Source organism: Dermacentor variabilis, chromosome 4 (genome assembly GCF_050947875.1).
Source record: "Dermacentor variabilis isolate Ectoservices chromosome 4, ASM5094787v1, whole genome shotgun sequence".
In the NCBI taxonomy this organism is placed as follows: domain Eukaryota; kingdom Metazoa; phylum Arthropoda; class Arachnida; order Ixodida; family Ixodidae; genus Dermacentor; species Dermacentor variabilis.
Genome location: NC_134571.1, coordinates 230,558,711 through 230,576,928, shown reverse-complemented (window position 1 = coordinate 230,576,928; position 18,218 = coordinate 230,558,711). Strand labels below are relative to the sequence as shown.

At 47.6% G+C, this 18,218-nt stretch overlaps 1 protein-coding gene across 5 annotated transcripts in view; it reads left to right on the top strand.

Moving 5' to 3' along the window:
- The window catches only part of arr (low-density lipoprotein receptor-related protein 6), a 466,849-nt gene that overhangs the window by 423,784 nt on the left and 24,847 nt on the right, over positions 1-18,218 (top strand). For 4 of the 5 annotated variants that reach the window (XM_075691044.1, XM_075691043.1, XM_075691042.1 and 1 more), the window contains one exon: positions 8,730-8,927. In XM_075691044.1, coding sequence (XP_075547159.1) covers positions 8,730-8,927 — 198 coding nt within the window. Of the gene's footprint in view, positions 1-8,729; positions 8,928-9,433; positions 10,013-18,218 lie in introns of those variants that run through there. The other variant, XM_075691046.1, reaches the window with a different exon arrangement.

Below are 18,218 nucleotides of genomic sequence, written 5' to 3'. Positions count from 1 at the left end.
TTAGCCATGGGCAGGCTTCAGTAGAAAGAGGTTTCAGTGTAAACAAGCAGATCGCGGTCGAAAATATGGCAGAGCTCTTGTATATCTCACTACGAGTCATCTGCGAGGCCGTGAAAACCCACAGTGGGCTGCTTAACATTCCGCTGTCGAAAGAACTGAAGTCATCAGTGCGCCAAGCCAGGCATAGGTATGCGTTATACCTGGACGAACAGAAGAAGCAAGCTGTAGCACAGCAGGTAACCTTGAAGAGAAAAGAATTCGAGCTAGAGCTACAGAGCATGCAAGAGAAGAACACAAAGCTCAAAAAAACTCTTAAGTGCTTGCAGGAGTCAGCGGATCGCTTTTCGGAAAACGCCGAAGCAAAAAATAACCTGACTTGTCTCGTCAAGGCCTACTGTTTCTATCGAACAGCCAAAGAAAAAGAAGTGGAGATAACAGCTCCTGAAAAAGAAATTAAGGCGAAAATAGGGCTCCTTTCCTAAGTCATGTGAGGAAATAAAATTACGCTAACACTCCTTGAATTCTGCCTTTTTTGCATCCTTGAAATGTCCTTGAATTTTCAGCCAAATACTGTGTAGGAACCCTGTACTAAATAGACCGCATGAGTGCGAAAACAAACGCCAGAAACTATGGCCGAGCGTATACCTGCCATGCAAGACGGAGCGCTCACCCAAACCAGCATGCTGACTGCCCATAGATGGCGCCACTGCGTAGCAATATGGTGGCATCCATGATAAAATGGTCTGTATACCCATTAAATCTCTCGAATGTGAACAATACAAATAAAATATTGAAAGCATAAACTGACCTTCCTGATGTTCACAAAACCTGTAGAAAATGGTAGGGTTCGCATGTGTGAGCACCTCATCAATCACAACGCCACATAGTGGATACCAGCGTCCCACTATTGTGCCTAGATGTCATCGCATGTCAGTGCTGGCAAACGTCGCGAATGTGTGATTGGCAGTTGAGCCATAAAACATACTGCCAGGCGATGGGCTGCATTTATTCGGTATGTCACGAATTCTGCTATTTGGAGGTGTGGAAAATATCTTTATCAATAGAGAATTTCTCTTAAATAGAATCAAGTGTTTCCTCTTTTTTTCTTTCCTCCAGCAATAATGAATTGGTGATTTTCTGTTGTACTGAATACCTAGTGAGGTTCTCAGTCTAATAGTGGACCTGTGCTTTGGGGCGATTTTTTTATTGCACCAATAAGGGCCCCTATTTGCAGAAAATCCAGTGTCGACGCCAGCATCTCCGGCTGAGAAAATCAGCTCGAACCACGCATCTTGATTCACACAGGCCCTCCACGTGGCGCGTAGGCGTTACTGAAATAATTGAATTTTTCAAAGTAAGCTGTGTCAGAAAATTTTTAAAATACAACTTACACACAACCTACAGACATGATAACGGTAGATTGTAATTTGAATTGTATGAGAAAACATAATTCAGTTCTGTGGGAACTCAAACAAAAGCCCCCTTTAACGAGATAGCATTTTCTAGCTGCCATTCGAGGTCTGTCTTAAAAGGAGTAGTGCGGCCCACTCGGTTCCTTGCAACACCTTGAAAAAAAGAACCACAAAGCTTGCCTTCGTGGATAGCATTCGCCACCAGCGTTTCCAAGAAAACATTATGGTTACATAAGCTGCAGTTACCGGGTAGCGTGAGAAGCAGTCAGAGATCTTTGAATAGCATCACGTTCCACTCTTAAAGGCAAAGCTTAAGCGCCCTACAAAATTTTTGTTTCCGGTTTTTAAAGTATAGAAGGGCTAAACCAACTTTACAGCAGTTTGGTTATCGTTAGGCTAGCCTACGCGACAGATGAAAGGAGCACGCATCACGTGACTCGATCACCTGTCTTATCGTTGTCGGGCAATTTCTTCGTCGTGACATTGTAGCACCCAAAATTTACCCCAGAATTCTTTTTTTAACTTCAGTTATCATCATCATGAGTGACACATGAAAGGAAATCTTGGCAGTCACAGTGCTTCCAGCTTCCAGTCACCATTTCGCTGTTGTGTGCATGTGTGCAGGCTGGTTCGGGCATGTTGTGATCATTGTTTATTTGTCAATCCTGGGCATGGGGGGGGGGCCATGCCACGAAGACAATGCCAGCAACATGCTTTAACTCTTTCCCTACTGCGCCCATTGGTAGCCCACTAACGAAGGTTTTGAGTGCTCTTTCAAGTCCTTCCATGGCAGTCACGAGTCCACTGTACCATCTGACTTGTAGCAAAAGACCTGCAGTTTTGTCTTCTGCATAGTTTCTTGTCTGCTACGTTGCAGAAATTTTAACTGGTTCAGCAGATGTCGGAGTTTGAAAGTGAAAATGGCCACCTCTGAAAAATCTTGATTTTGAAAAGTTGATTTCTTTTGACAGCCTCAGTAGCAGCGAGTTGGAGAATGCCATCTTCTCATCTGAATTTTTTTCATAAAGAGACAACAATAGCTGCATCACAAGTTTAGGCTCCTACACCGTATAGTAGAACCTCGTTCATACGTTTTCAAAAAACATGCAAGAAAAAGACGTACTAACCGGAAAAACGTACAATCTGAATAACTGAAAAAATTTATTGACATCTACGTAAGTGAAGCGCCACGCCGATTGCTGCGGCATGAAACGCCGACGCGTGTCGAGTTGGTGGTGCTCCAGTGGCCCGTGACGCGTGTTGTTTATCGCGTCACAAACGGGGGCGCGTTTGTATTATCGCTTACTAAATGCGTGCAGTGCGCTACCAATGGCACTATGCACCACACGCTGTAAAACTGATAGGTGAAAATGCTTATCACAATAGGTTTGGCAGCGATAGCTTTGAATGCAGCGTGCGACGACCCGTGCGGAGATTTGCTGTTACCTGATTGAGAAACTGTGGCCGTCTTTTTTCACGTGAGACAAGCGGCTATACACTGATGCATGCATATTGCGTGTTTCTTGTGGCCAATGCACGCGGGCGCCCCGATGAAGACGACGAACGCTTTGTGGCTCTCGAGCTGTCAGCTGAGCTGACCAGCGCTGCAGTTACCCCTTCTAAAGATACTTTGTAGATAATCTCCAGTCTCAATCCTTCGTTCGCGTAACATTTTGGTGGAGGGTGCCGTTCCCCGTCCTTGCCACGGAGCTCCGCAGCAGCCTGTGACGACACCTCATCTACTCCTGCGACCCCGACAACAACGTATGTTACGGTTACCAATCCCTGCGATCCTGGCATATTCTCTGGCTAAGATAATGTCGACGTTGAGGACTGCTCAGCCTGTATGAGCGTGTTAGCCAAAACAAACGCTGGGACCCTACCATTATGCTAGCGAATGTCCTATTCTACTTTGGCGGCACTCCTCATTGTCTGGTTCCGGACACATGAGGACGAGATCTCTACGTGGGATGCTTTCAAGAAGAAGCTCAGCGACCTCTTTGGAAATCCCACCGGTCGGTAGCTGGCTGCTAGAAAAGAGCTTGCTACCCGAATTCAGTCTTCTACTGAATCGTATGTCTCGTCTCGTACATGCAAGACACACTCGCTCTTTGCCAAAAAGTCCATGAGAAAATGGCCGAGGTCGACAAAGTCAGCCACATACTCAAAGGGATCGCGAATGACAGATTCAACTTGTAGGCTTTCAATGATGTGTCCACCATCGACGTCATTGTCAAGGAATGTCGCCGCTTTGAGCTCGCCAAAAGCTGCCGCGTCATTCCACAGTTCTCCCAGCTTCCTAACATGGCTGCAACGTCGTCTTACGTCGACCTTACTGCTTCACCACCCTTAAATGAGCACATCACATGTATTGTTCGCCGCGAGCTCAAGGCTGCAAGTCCTGCGCCGTTCCATCGATGCCCACCTGACCCCACCATCAACCAAAGAGCCCCAGTAATCTCTTTCATTCAGGAAGTTGTATGGCAAAAGTTAGCAAAACTAGGTTTGCCTGCTGCCTGCTCCGTCTCCCGACCTGACACCCGAACGATGCTGACTACTACTCCTCATGGCGATGTGTATTCCCCTCCCACATACTGCAACCCTACCGAGTGGAGAACTCCGGACGACAAGCCCATTTGCTTCCATTGCCTCCGCATTGGCCATGTCGCTTGCCACTTCAGCACCTCCTGGACGTCGCCGTATTCAAGCTCCTTTTCTCCGTCTCCTTGCCTATTTACCGACTCGCGCCGTTACTTGCCTCGCCGTATGCCTCCTACCTCTGATGTATCCGTCGATGTCAGTCGTCCTGCTTGCTCGCTCTCACCTCAGCGCCATCGGTGCCCATGTTGGCTTAGCCAGTCACTCCAGGAACGTCTAGCCCAAGCCCCACTTATGTAGTGCTGGCAATCCGGCTGCAGAGCTCTGCATGGCACACTTCTTCATTACATCTTCCCCCCTCGCTGAAGGCGGAGTCACGCTGGTGGCCTAAGGCGTCACGAGGACGAAGAGCTTGTGATACAGCTTGAGGCGATCTACATGCACAGTTTTGTGGCCTCAGTGACGCAGGTCCGTAGGGGGTGTCAGAGGTTCAATGAGAGTTTACCGGAGAAGTTTGTTGTAGGACTGGTAGGGTCAATGGTATCTAGAGACAAACTTTGAGGAGACACCTGGTGTCAAAGAAGGAGGCACCCACAACCAAGCAAGAGCGTAAGGTGAAAGCTGCTAGTGGGGGCACCTATCGTCATGACGAAATTTCTGTAGCGCTTCTTCTTGCATTGTAAGTGAGCATGCTAGTTGTCGACATTCTTCTGCATACCGGGCGGCTTCGGAAACCGGTGTACGCTCTGACAAGTCAAGATGGTAAGGAAGAATGGTGTCAATGGGAGATGACGGTTCTAGGCCATATAGTAGAAAGAAGGGAGAAAAGCCCGTCGTTGCCTGAGGTGCCGTATTGTAGGCCTACTTGACATAGGGAAGGACGAGGTCCCAGTTGGCGTGGTTGGAGGCCACATACATCGAAAGCATGTCACCAAGAGTTTGGTTAAAGCGCCCTGTCAAGCCGTTTGTTTGCGGGTGATATGCAGTGGTACAGCAATGAATAATGCGGCATTCAGTGAGGAGTTCTTGAATGACATTGCGGCCTCAGTTGCTCAAGAGTTCGCGGGGAGTGCCGTAATTTAGAACAGAGCATTGAAGCAGGAAGGAGGCAATCTTCAATGTCGGCGTGGGTAAGCGAGCACGAAAGAGCATTGGCAGTGGCATGTTTCTTGCCTGAGCAGTAGACAACCCAGATGTCTTACTCTTGGAGTTTCAGTACCCACCGGGCTAGCTGGCTACAGGGATCTTTGAGGGACGACAACCAGCAAAGTGCGTGGTAATCAGTAATGACGTCGAAGGACCGGCCGTACAGGTATGGACGAAATTTAATGGCCCAGATGATTGCTAGACATTCTCTTTCAGTGACTAAATAATTCGTTTCAGCTTTCATGAGAATGCGGCTCACATAAGTAACAACATATATTCGCTAGGTGAGCACAGTGCCAAGACCAACACTGCTAGCATCTGTATGGATTTTCTTGGGAGCAGTTGGATCAAAATGGCACAGTATCGGTGCTGTTGTAAGCAGGCAGCACAGTGTCGCAAAGGCATCATCGCAAGCTGGGGACCACACGGAAAAGTTGGAGTCTCCCCGAAGAATGTCAGCGGTGCCATAATCTAAGTAAAATTTTGAATGAAGCGGTGGAAGTATGAACAGAGGCCAATGAAAATGCACAAGTGTTCGTAGGCCTCAGGAGTTCTTTAACAGCGTGTAGCTTAGCGGCATCAGAGAGAACACCATCCTTTGACACAACATGTCCGAGAATGGTCAGCTTGCGTGCCCCAAAGTGACATTTTTTCAAGTTTAGTTGGAAAATCTGGTGCAAACACTACTACACCATCCAAATAACACAAGCATGTGTTCCATTCAAGGCCTCAGAGAATGGTATCCATCATGGGCTCAAATGTCACGGGCGCGTTGCAAAGGCCAAATGGCATCACACGAAATCAGTATGTGCCATCTGGTGTGATGAAAGCAGTTTTTGGCTTATCATCTGCAAAGATAGACACTTGCCAATAATCAGAGCATAGATAGAGGGAGGAAAACATTTCTGGACCTTGTAAGCAGTCTAGGGCGATGGTAATCCACGCAAAAGCAGATCGAGCCAACCTTTTTTTTAACTAAAACTACTGGCGATGCCCATAGACTGTCAGACAGTTCAATGACGCCACGCTTTAGCATTTCACCTGCTTGTTAATGATGTGGCGCGCTGTCAACGATACACGGTATGGTCACCGCCGTAGCGGCGAGTGAGCACTGGTGTCAATTCGTTGACATACAGGGGTTGTTCGGCCCAAATAAGTGCTGTGGCTGTCAAAAGCACGGCGAAATTTGTCGAGGAGATAGAGAAGGTCATGTCATTGCTTGGGGTTTAAGGTGTTGTCAGTGATATGGCAGAAAACATCTTTAGCCGATGTGGCAGTTACAGGACTACAGCAGAGGGTGTAGAGGCTCTACAGTGCCGAGAGATTCACCACGAAGCAACATAATTGGGAATGGGAAGTGGTTGTATATGGGAAGGTGAATCATACCAGCTTGGAGGCCAAGCAGCGCGGTTGGGAGTAATGAGAGGTGGCAATGAATGAAAGCAGTGGAAGGTGTGAAGAGTACGGTAGAGTCGGAGGCAATGAAACAGGATACAGGTGCCTGAACAGATGTGTGCAGAGGTATCTGGATGTCGTCAGTGAGGGACAACTTGGTGCAGGAAAACGAAATGTCAGATATGGCATTGCCAAGTGAAGAGAAGGTGACTTCTGCATGGGAGCAATCAATGACAGCTTCGTGATGGGAGAGAAAATCCCAACCTAAAATAATATTGTGGGAACAGTGGGGAAGAACGACAAACTCGACTATGTAGAGCACTCATTGAATTTCAAGTCTGACGGTACACGTAGCCACCGCCTGGACGTGCTGTGCTGTGGCCGTGCGGAGTAATGGACCGAAGAAAGGCGTTTTGACTTTTTGGATTGAGCAAGATGGTTTACAGATTACAGATGTGGCAGCACCTGTGTCAGTGAGGACAAGCTCAGAGACACCTTCAACAGCGACATCAATAATGTTTGGCGGCGAAAGAAGAGGGCTTGAGCTTGGAGACGATGACACAGTTCTTGCCACAAGAACTGCACTGCTTAGTTTTCCGTGTCAGCAGTAGAAGGACGTCAATGCACTGAGGAGAGCGAGCGATGACGGGGACAAGTAGAACAGCGGCCAAGAACTTGTTGAAGGCTTAACCCCACCTTTTCAAGGTCCCAAGATCAAGGCTTTTGTGCGGAAAGAAGTTGCTTGCCAGCGGTCAAGAACTGGTTGAATTCGTGGTCTGGAGCATAAGACAACGGATGCTCACACACAGCTGTGCATGGGTCGTCACGTGGATGAAGCGGACAGCGGCGGTGGCGCAGCCGTGCCACGTGTCTAGGAAGACCACAGAAATAGCAGATGAACCAATTGTCTGCTGTGCACCAGGGATTAATTACTCGATGGACTGGATGTCGTGGCGGCTTGGAGGCGAAGCCCGGAATGTCAGTGGTTGTGGTTTTGTGAGGCCGTTGGCGTAAGTCACTTGGGTGGTGACCTGAGAGCGCCCGCTCCTGCGTGAGGACTTCGGACACTTGTTCTTGTACAACATGTCGTAGTATCGGACTAGGACGAACTTGACTCTGGCAAGTTGGAAATGAGGGAAAGCTGGCGAGCGACTTCTTCCCGCACGAAAGCCTTGATCTTGCGATGTTGAAAAGGTGGGGTTGAGCCATACAATGATTCCTGATGTTGAACAGGGCAGTGGGTGACAAGGCGTTGTCAGCAGAGCTTGTCGTAGCTTTGGCACAGCTCAGTAACTTGGGCAACTGTAGAGGTGCTCTTCAAAATCGTCTGGAATGCATCCTTGTCAATACCCTTCAATATATGCTTGATTTTGTTGCTCTCGGTCATTGACACATCGACTTTGTTACAGAGGTCAATGACACCTTCGATGTAGCTGGTAAAAGTCTCACCAGATCGCTGAGAGTGTGACTGCAGGCGCTGTTTGGCACTAAGATTTCGAACACCAGGATGGCCGAAGATGTCACTGAACTTTATCTTGAACACAATCCAGCTTGGGATTTCGCTTTCGTGGTTCCGAAACCACAGTTGGGCGATGCCGGTGAGGTAAAAAGAGATGGTGGCTAATTTCATGATGTCACCCCATTTGTTGTGCACACTGACGTGTTCATAAGATGAGAGCCAGTCATCAACGTCATGGTCGTCAATGCCGCTGAAGATGGGAGGGCCTCACTGACAGAGTGTGCCAGTGCATACAGAGAACTGGTGGTGGTGAGCTCGGGGTGCTTTCGGTTGTCATGATGGCAGGGAGAGTTCGGCTGCACAATTCCATGATTAAAGGAGACCTAGAAAACCTCCACCAATTATGACAAAGGAGTCCGACACGGCTGTGGACGACACGAATGGCGCCCACTGGAAGGCGCGACAGCATAGGCTTAGCCAGTCACGCCAGGAACAACGTCTAGCCTGAGCCCCACTTGTGTAGCACTGGCGAGCGGGCTGTGGAGCTTCTGTGGCGCACTTCTTTATTACAGTACATATAATTTCTTTATAGTACTACACTGTATTGCCGTTGTGATTTTGAATACTAACTAGCATGATCTAAGGATCAGGAACTAGGGATCCAGATATCCAATATTTCCTGTGTACTCTCCCCATTTGAATTTGTGATAAATGTGCAGGGTACTGGTGTGGAGCAACCTGGTGAACCCATCCCTGATTGAGCGCTCTTTTGTGGACGGTTCGGCACGCCAGACGCTTGTGTCGGGAGAGCTTCGGCAGCCCGGGGCCCTTGCGATGGACTGCCCCGAGGAGCGCCTCTACTGGTCTGACCTTGAGTTGCGACGGGTTGAACATGTGCAGCTCAACGGAGAGCAAAGGTCAGTCCTTACCAGTGGCAACACCAGGGGTGTTGGGCTTAGAAATTCTCAAATGTCATGTAGTGTCTACTAAAAATATGGCACCATGTTTAGTGCCAGTGTTTTGCTAGGCTTGCATTTTCTTTTTTGCAAGTCACTGCTTTGACAGAATTATAACTGTTATAGTATCACTTTTGAGAATTTTATATCGAGACAGGCATGCCTGATCAAATTGCATAAACAACATAATTGAGCACCAATGTTGGCTCTGAGGTGTATAAGCAAGTACAGTTCGAAAGTTGACTTTGTTATATCAGAATTTCCTTATAACTAAAATTCAGCCTTTTACACTAGTAAATATAGTTGCTGAAAAAGCTTTCTAAAACGGAAGTAACCGAAAAATTTTCCAATACGTCGGGCAACTGGAAAGAATGAATTTCAATTTTTTAAGGAATGTCAGTTTGTTGAATTTGTGTTGGCACCCAAAGATGTGATTTCATGCCTTGTTGACGATATCTTCACATCAGTGGTACAACACTGTCATGAAAAGCACAGGCCTCTGGAGAGGAGCGAGTGGTTCGTCTTCCTCAACCTCCAGCAATGAAGACAGCGCATATGGAGCCCTCTCCCTTCGCCCCAGACCACTGCAGAATGTCAGTGCGGCTGTGTGTGCATGCTCGCATGGGAAGACTGTGCGCACGAAGCCTTCTCGCAAGCACAGCTTGTGGCGTGCAGGACGCAATGTGGTCGTGTCGCATTTGGACTGTATACGGAAAATGACAGCAAGAGGGTCTCGCTCAGCGTTGACAATATTAGCTTTTCTTTTTCTTTCTTTCTTTTTTTGTGCCGCCTGCCGGAAATGTTTGTTTGTGGGCAGTGTTTCTTTTCTGGCAGTTTTCTTGTAATGCTGGCTTCTTTTTGCCTGTGCAAAAGCTTACTTTTTTTTTGTTACAGTAATGCATGCTTCATGTGTTGCAAACATGCAACTTATCCACACCCCTTTGGTAGCAAGAGGGGATTTTGATCATAATCCTCAAATGGCATGCTTCACATTTCTTCTTGCATGGTGTTATTCTGGACACTGGAAAATACCACTATATTGTCAAGTTTTATAATGGCGGTATTTTGAAACAATCAGAGAGACTGTGCTGCTACGGCATCTCTGATTGGCTCAAAATGCTGCCATTACCAAATTTAACAATATTGTCAGGGAGTAGTGATGGTGAAGAAAGCAGGAAAACTGGGAATGATAAAACTAGCATGTTATTGGGCGAACTTGCGCCCTCAAAAACAGGCTACACTCAAAGAAAGACGACAGCGGCGAACACAGTCTGCAATCATCGAAAATCTGATCAGCAGGTCAAGCGCATTGGCTTTTCTACATCAGTCATCGAAGGTTCCAGAGTAATCGCTGGTGCCTGCGTGTCTTCCAGAAAGCTCTACATCATTTACATCGCACATACGTCAACTCAGATTGCATAAGGTCGTTGACAACAGACAGCAAACAGAACCATTGATAACACTCAAGAAACATCCGATACGTGCGGGCACATCCAGCACTGAATGATAACATTTGTTAAGCCCGGGATACATGAAGCGAAATTTCATGGTGAACATCGCCCGGCACAATTACACACAGTGGGACGACGCCGATGGTTCTCTGGCATTGCTTACATTCAGCGAAAAACAGGTGGACACAGCCGCATGCTCGCCACACATTTGTCCGTGTTGCCAGACTTCTAGGAATGTGTTTTTGGATCAGAAAAAAAAATATACCACATAGGCTTTTTAATGTATTATTTGCCTCCTAATGACTAAACAACTTTGAAAAAAGTTTCATAGAGGCGCTTACAAATGGTTTCTACAGATTTCATTGAGCTGCAAGCGTTTTAGCGGGCTGGCTTTGCGCCGTCTGGCTACGTTGAGCGGTGGCACCACGGAACGCAGGCAGAAGGTTCCGTGGTTTTCCAACTGTGACTTTAGTTTACTTTGTGTAAAAGCACATTGTGGTTATTCATGTTTACCTCAGTTTCAGTTCCTGTTTTAAAGCCTCCTCCAACTACAAGCATTTACAGCTGCAGCCAGATAGGATAGAATTACTGGTATTTGGCGTGAAATGGGCCTCTCAGCGGCTCTCATTCTCAATGCCCGAGGCATTCTGTGTGCCACCTGGGCCCACACAGATGCGAACAGCCACAAGACCAGGTGTGGGGCGCTTCTACCTATAATCTGTCATCACTCTTTTCCCTCAAAGCACTTGAGCAGAAGGGACTTGTGGTTATTGTAGAGCAGGGATGGTTTCTCACCGAAGAAGCACAAAACCAAGCTTTGCAAGCATGTGTGCCGACAGCAAGAACCAGCTTCGGGCGCCGCAAACGAGAAACTGTTTCGTCCCCTATACCTAAACCCATATAGGCAGCAGTACAATGCACACACTATTTTGCGCCATGGAACCTTCGATCGGGATGGTAAGAAAATTGCACTGCACTTATAATTATTATCAGTTTTGTGAGCACTTCACTTAATTTTGTAGATGAAAACTAAGTTTACGCAAATTTGTACTCTTAAACATTCAATATCCAGCTGTAATGATCAGTGGCCTCCCTTTCACGTGCAGAGAGCCCAAAAGTGCTCTGCCAACCTAGCCCAGATGCCTGCATTCAGTCGCTGCAGTGCGGCCACACGACAGACGCTCCGATGGAAAACCAAAAATACACAAAAACCAACCAGCTGCCGGAAATCATAGGGAGGTCGATCGTTGCGACACCTGCTGAGCGTGCTAGATACTCCCGCCACTTCCAATGGCGATTCTTGCCGGGCGGCGTTTTTCCAATCGGATCGGGTAGCCGACGGGAGTCAAATTTTTGCCCGCTGGACGTATTTTGTCACCAGTTTGCCGGCTTTCCGCTCCATGTATCCCGGCCTTTAGACAGTGAAAAGCGGTCACCCAGAAAAAACAAAGTACACGTGTCAATGCCCCCTTCTCAAAAAGAATCGTCCCGATGCTGTAAACCAAACAGAAGAGCTAAAAACGGAAAAGGACACTTGTTAAACAAAGCCATCAAAATAACAAGGAGTTGCGGGATCGAATCACGGCCACTGCGGCCGCATTTCGATGGGGGCGAAATGCGAAAACACCTGTGTACTTAGATTTAGGTGCACGTTAAAGAACCCCAGGTGGTCGAAATTTCCGGAGTCCCTCACTACGGCGTGCCTCATAATCAGAAAGTGGTTTTGACACGTAAAACCCCATAATTTAATTTAATAACAAAGAAGCAAAGTCCAAAATAACACAGTGCAAAAAAAAAAAATCCAAAGTACAGTTATGTAAAGTCCAAAGTTCGTCAGTGCTGGTAGAACGGCTTAAAGGAGTACTGACACAAAAAAAATCCACGTGGTTCTTTCTGCTTTAATAAGTAGTTAATGACCCAGTAATCACGGCACGAAACCTCATTTACTTCAGAGCGCGACAGGTAATTATTTGCAGTCTTTTTTGTAGCGACCAGTCGAAGTTTCGGTTCCAGAGAGCAATGAGATGGGGCAAACGGGAGTGTAAACAAAGTGGTCACGTGTTCGCAAAAAGCCATGACGTATTGTCGTGCGACTGCCGCATCGGTCGGACGACCGCAGCCAATGACAGCGCCGGTAGCGTGAACGTCATGGCCACGTGGTAGACCCGGCGGGGCAGGGAGCGGGCGCCTCGCTGCTCCGATCATGTCTGTTTCTTTATTTTTTTTTTTTTTTTTTTTTTCCCTGGTCGAAATGCGGGCCTCTCTCGCCGCTGACGACGACGCATAAATGGGCTACAATTTGTTTCTGACACGAAATAACTCCTAGATTAAAGTGACCTCGAAAGAGTGCGAGTTAAAAAACGTTGTGCGAAATAGTAAATCGTTGGCGTGATTTCTACTCGGACGCGGTAAGCGCAGACGCGCCAGCAATTGTCTGTATACGAAGCGGCTCGCCTGACTGGCCTGTTTACTCATCGCTACTAACGGCTCCGGGAAAACTAACCGTATTTTCACTTAAGAGAAACATAAATGTTCAGGCATTGATTGTGCTGACGAATTTAGGCGCTTTATTACGAGCTGCGGACGAATCGCAAGTACGCTCGGCCCCGGATAGACGGCCGGCGAGCTAGGCCTACATCGTCTCCCAGCGATCGCAAGCTCACTTGGCATGCTCGTTCGCTTCTGTTGGCGCCAAAGAAATCAAATGTGGTACTGGTGAGCAGTTTATGTCTCTTATATGAGAGGTCTCTTATAAGCAAGGTACCAAGTTCTCATTTTCTAACGAGCCCTTGTATCGATGTTGGCAACATACAAATAAAAAAAGCACAAAAGCAGGCTATAACCTGTTGAAAAAAAGGTTTATTATATGACATTTGTCGTTAAGCTTTGTTAGTGGTGAAATAGTTCTCAAGCTTGGTTTGCTTCATGGCTGCATTGACAGTGTTCTTCAGCACAGCTTCTTCCAGCTTGGTGACAAGGCTGAGAGATCCTTCACGGTCACTGGTCCAAAGCTGTATGTGTTGACGAACTCGGCTAAGTACTGTCATTACCTCCCCAGAAGTCATTGGTGCTGCACAATCACTTTCGTTGTCAGACACATCTGTGACACTGTCTTCACTTTCCTCATCTTCCTGCACCATCCTGATCTCATCATTATGTTCTCATCACAGAGGTCTTCTGTAACAGCAAGATTGTCATCCGCTTCAACAAAGCCCTGAAATGTGCCCGACTCATTAAAGTTCCTCTGAATGATTGGCCAAGATTCTGGCTCCTCATCTACAGAACCAGAGTCTTCATCTGCAATGTCTTCGTCTGTGTCTTCCTGCTGCAGATTAAAACCTGCTTTACGGAAGCACCCTCTCACAGTGCTGCTCTTAATGTCGTTCCAGAAGCCAAATAGCATTTCAATTGCTGTCCTCAAGTTGATCGTTGTTTCCCGCTTCTGCAGCATATCAAACAGCAGCCGCTGAACAAGCCGTTCTCTGTATTTTGCTTTAACAGCTCTAATGACCCCTTGATCCAGAGGTTGTAGCAAAGACGTGCAGCCAGGTGGAAAATAGCTCAGCTCAACAGCTTTCAATGGTGGGGTTTTCATGTGTGCCGCACAGCTGTCTAGAAACATGAGAATTTTTCTGTTTTTCATTGCCATCTTCTGATCAAAACTAGTCAGCCATTTGTTGAAAATCTCAGCTGTCATCCACGCAGCCTTATTTGCAGTGTACTCTACATTCATTGAGTAGTTCTTTAGGCAGCATGGTTTTTTGGACTTGCCAATAACCAGAATTTTTTCTTTTTCAGTTCCGTCCATATTAGTACAGAACATGGCTGTAATACGATCTTTTGACTTTTTGCCTCCACTGCAATCTTGACCAGCAAGGCAAAACGTCTTTCCAGGGAGCATTTTGAAAAATATACCTGACTCATCCAGGTTGAAGACATCGCAAGCCTTCCTTCCTCTCAGCAATGTTGGCAATGTCTCGTCTTTCCACTGCCTTACGGCATTTTCGTCGGCAGCTTTGCTTTCACCGCAAACAGCTTTGTAGCTAATTCCATGCCTACGCTTGAAGCGGTCGAACCATCCTTGACTGGCCTCAAACTCAATGCCAAGGCCAAACGCAAGCTGCCTGGGTCTGGCTTGAACTAAGGGTTCGCTGAGCGGTATGTTCTTGCTCCGCGCATCCTGTATCCACAGAAGAAGCGCTTTTTCTAAGGCAGGATGAGACGACTTGCGCAGTTTCGATCTGTTTGCTCCGGTTGGCGCTTCTTTTAGCAGCTTTTCTCGTTGGGTCCAAATCCCGCCGACCGTCTTTCTGGACAACCCAAATTTTCTGGCGGCGTCAGCTTGCTTCATTCCACACTTTATATCCACAATGATGTCCAACTTTTTTGCGACAGTCAGGAAAGTATGGCGCTTGACGGAGCTGTTCTCCATACTGATGCGGTGACAGCGAGGCAACAGCTGTCCACATCGATGAAGCACATGAAGATCAGTTGCACATGGATCAGTCGGACAACAGCATGGAGAAGGAAAATTGGAACAATAGGGCGATGGCGATAGCGATTCGGCTATACACTGTGGGCAGGGTTGATCGAGTTACCTGCGGGATTGCCGGGCGAAGCAAAACTAGAAATTATAACGAAACTAAATAAAAAAATATACACGAATGTATAAATGGCGCAAATGATGGGTAAAATAGACTATTTCTAAAAGCGTAGCCTTTGAGATTTGTTGCTCGGACCGTTGTCGTCCATAACGACAACCGCCTTGTTTTTATTTTGACTTGGCTATTGTCTCGCTTTCAGCTGATTCTAGCCCGCTCAAGCCGACCTCGGAATATGAAACTCCTGTCTCCGCCGCTTCGGTGGCAGTAGAGTTACTTATATGGCTCCCGCAGGGAGCCACATAGAGTAATTCTAGGTGGCAGAAGCAATTACCGCCATCCATTAGACGAGTGGGAAAACAAAACTCGCTCTTTTATGACCTCCGAGATTTGCACGCGTCGGCGCGCATATCTTGGAGGTCATAGCCTTTTTTTTTTTTTTTTTTTCCACGCTTCTCGCAACTACGCTCCCCTCGTCACTCCCTTATCTTCCACGCTTTCCGGTCTCTCCGCGCGCGCCGGTCACCATATCGGCGGCTTGAAGTTGAGTTGTCACCGAGCGATGCCGAGAGTTTGCCCCGCTCAAGTGCCTGCACGCGTGGTCGCCGCTCGTACCTCTGGCCGCGGAAAAACCAGACAGACGTTGAGGCCTCGTTTTTAAAAGCAGGCCCGCTTAACGGGACCAAGCGCCGCTGGCCTTCGGTCTTGTCATGTCACAGCCGATTCGTTGCTCGCGCACCGGGAGCGTGCTTGCATGTCCTCCTCGTCGTCTTTTATGGTCGGCTCACTGTGGCGCATAGTTGCCCGCTACGTAACCTTGGTGGTAAGCTTGAAGTGCTTCTCTGTGAAGCATTCCCATTGCAGTGGTCTTTAACCGTTTCTTTTTTTCTTTTTTTTTTTTGCTTCCACAACGGGCGTAACTGCGGTCAGTGGTTGACGGCACCGCATGTAAACCTCGAATGTCTTTTACAAGCGAGGTTATTGACCAAAATTTATGGACAACTTGTCCTTTACAACCGATTGTCTTCTATATGCGGTGTCTCTTACAAAAGAGGTCCAGTTAATGGGAGAGATAGGGCGGCCAACCATGTGTGCGAATAGTGTCCATTATACCCGATTGTCCATTATATCCGTGCCTCTTATAACGGGATTCAACTGTACATTATTTTACACTCGTGGGCCTGCTTTCTTCCTGCAACAATATTTTTGAAAGGAACCTCACTGGAATTTCACATTTTTCCGCAATGATTGATGTTTTTCTTTCCAGCTTCAGCCTGGGCCTTCTCTTCTAGTGACAGAAACTTGCGTTTCTTTGTTGGCTGCGACATGCTTCTCCAGATAACGATTCGACAGCTTCAGGAGACAATGACCAACTGGCATGTGATCTTCGCACAACAGCGTGCTGTTGATGGATTTCGCGTTGTCTCTGAGCAGCTGCCACATTCGACGAAGAAGTTGACCAGGGAGTTGGTCACCGGGTTTTTCAGCGGACAAAAGCTGCTGGATGTGACAACGCTGTGAGGCTACTGTGCGCTGCAGTAGGGGGCCCGCCTTGAGATCGTCATAGGTGCGGTAGACAGTGGGGCGTTCAACAAATCTGCTACTTCCTCAATGGTGGCGGGTGAGAGCGCTGCCATTGTCGAAGTAGCAGATTTGTTGAAACTTATGGCTGCTAGCACCATCGGATGAGCATGAGTGAAAATATGAGGCCCAAATTGCTCTATACATTCCTTTCACGCTGCCCCTGTTGCTAGTAATAGCAACCTGATAGTAGGTCTGCAGCTTTAGGATAGCAGGCTCCTTCAGTTTCTCTCCTCTTGGCAGGGGTTCTTTTAGCTTCCGGAGAGCGGTTCCGAGGCGCTTTGCCACGTGATTAGTGCAATCTTCTTTTTCAATAAGGACACCACTGTAGGCATTGGCCTCTACCACTGCTGCATAGGCTTTCGAGTTCCCGTCGCTAAGAAACTTTCTGAAATACAGTGGTGTGTCGTAAGATCGGCTCCTCTGCCATATACGCACTGCTGCTTCTGTCTCCATAGCATGGGACGAGCAGTCTACATTCTTTTGACACACAGGGCCATGAAATGCCTGCCAGACTTCTTCTTCCTCATCTGGCAGGACCCTGTGCCGGCTGCAGGCAAGGCAGTAGTTCGAAAGGACCTCGAAGTCCAGGCAAAGGCCAGTGTCCAGGGAAACAACTGTCCCAATGCCGTTGTGGCTTTTATGGCCACGTTTATGCCATGTGCCATCATACATCACAGCAATATTATCCCCGCCGGCATCTCTCTTTGTAATCACCCGCGATTTCCAGAGATTTTTGGAGACTGCACTCATCGCAGCATCGTGTACCTTCCGGCTGATTGCAGCGAAAGATTTGTGATGCATCAGTTTGTGAAGTCCAATCACTGATGAAAACCGCACTAGCTACTCATACTCAATTCTTATCGAACGGGCCGCCACAGCAGCTTTGACGTTGATGGCGAAGCTTTCACGCGAGCTCCCGCTGTCATAGTCTCGGCGTGCACCTTTGCTGGTGTCCCTGCATGCCGCAACTCGCCGGAGGCATCCGTAACACGGGCGGGATCGGCACCGCTTCCGCTAGGCCTAACCGTGGATTGAGTTGTCGCTGGACGAGCCTTTGCCTTAGATTTCCGTCGGCGACCTCAATATTTGTGCACCGAACGGTGTTTCACTCCATGATGACTGCGCTTGCTAGGTCTCGCTTCGTCCATGAAGAAGATATAGTTGCCGAACGATCGTCACTCTGAAGCGCACCTCGATGACACATGGACCCAGCAAGTAGGCTTTGCCACATGTACGCGCATGATGGCCAATGGCGTTTCCGGATTCATACCACGTGATTTAAAAACGAGTCGCAGCGCTCAAAAAACACGGCAATAACATGCTTTTCTTTATAATTTCTAGCGCTGTAGACGCCCAGGCAACCATGGCGATTCAGAGAATGAAGCTTGGCTGATCTCCTCACGCGATCCGCAACAGCGAGGAACCGCGCCATGGCGGCGGCGAGACGCTCGAAGACAGCGTACTTTCGGTTTTTTAATAGCCACCTTGTGCTCTTTAAATGCATTTTTAATCCATTTCCCATTTTAGTTCAGCTTTGATTTTTATTTTCATATAAGTAGAGGTACTAAACTTGACAAAACAAGTAAAAACAAAAAATGGATAATTTTCGAAAAAAA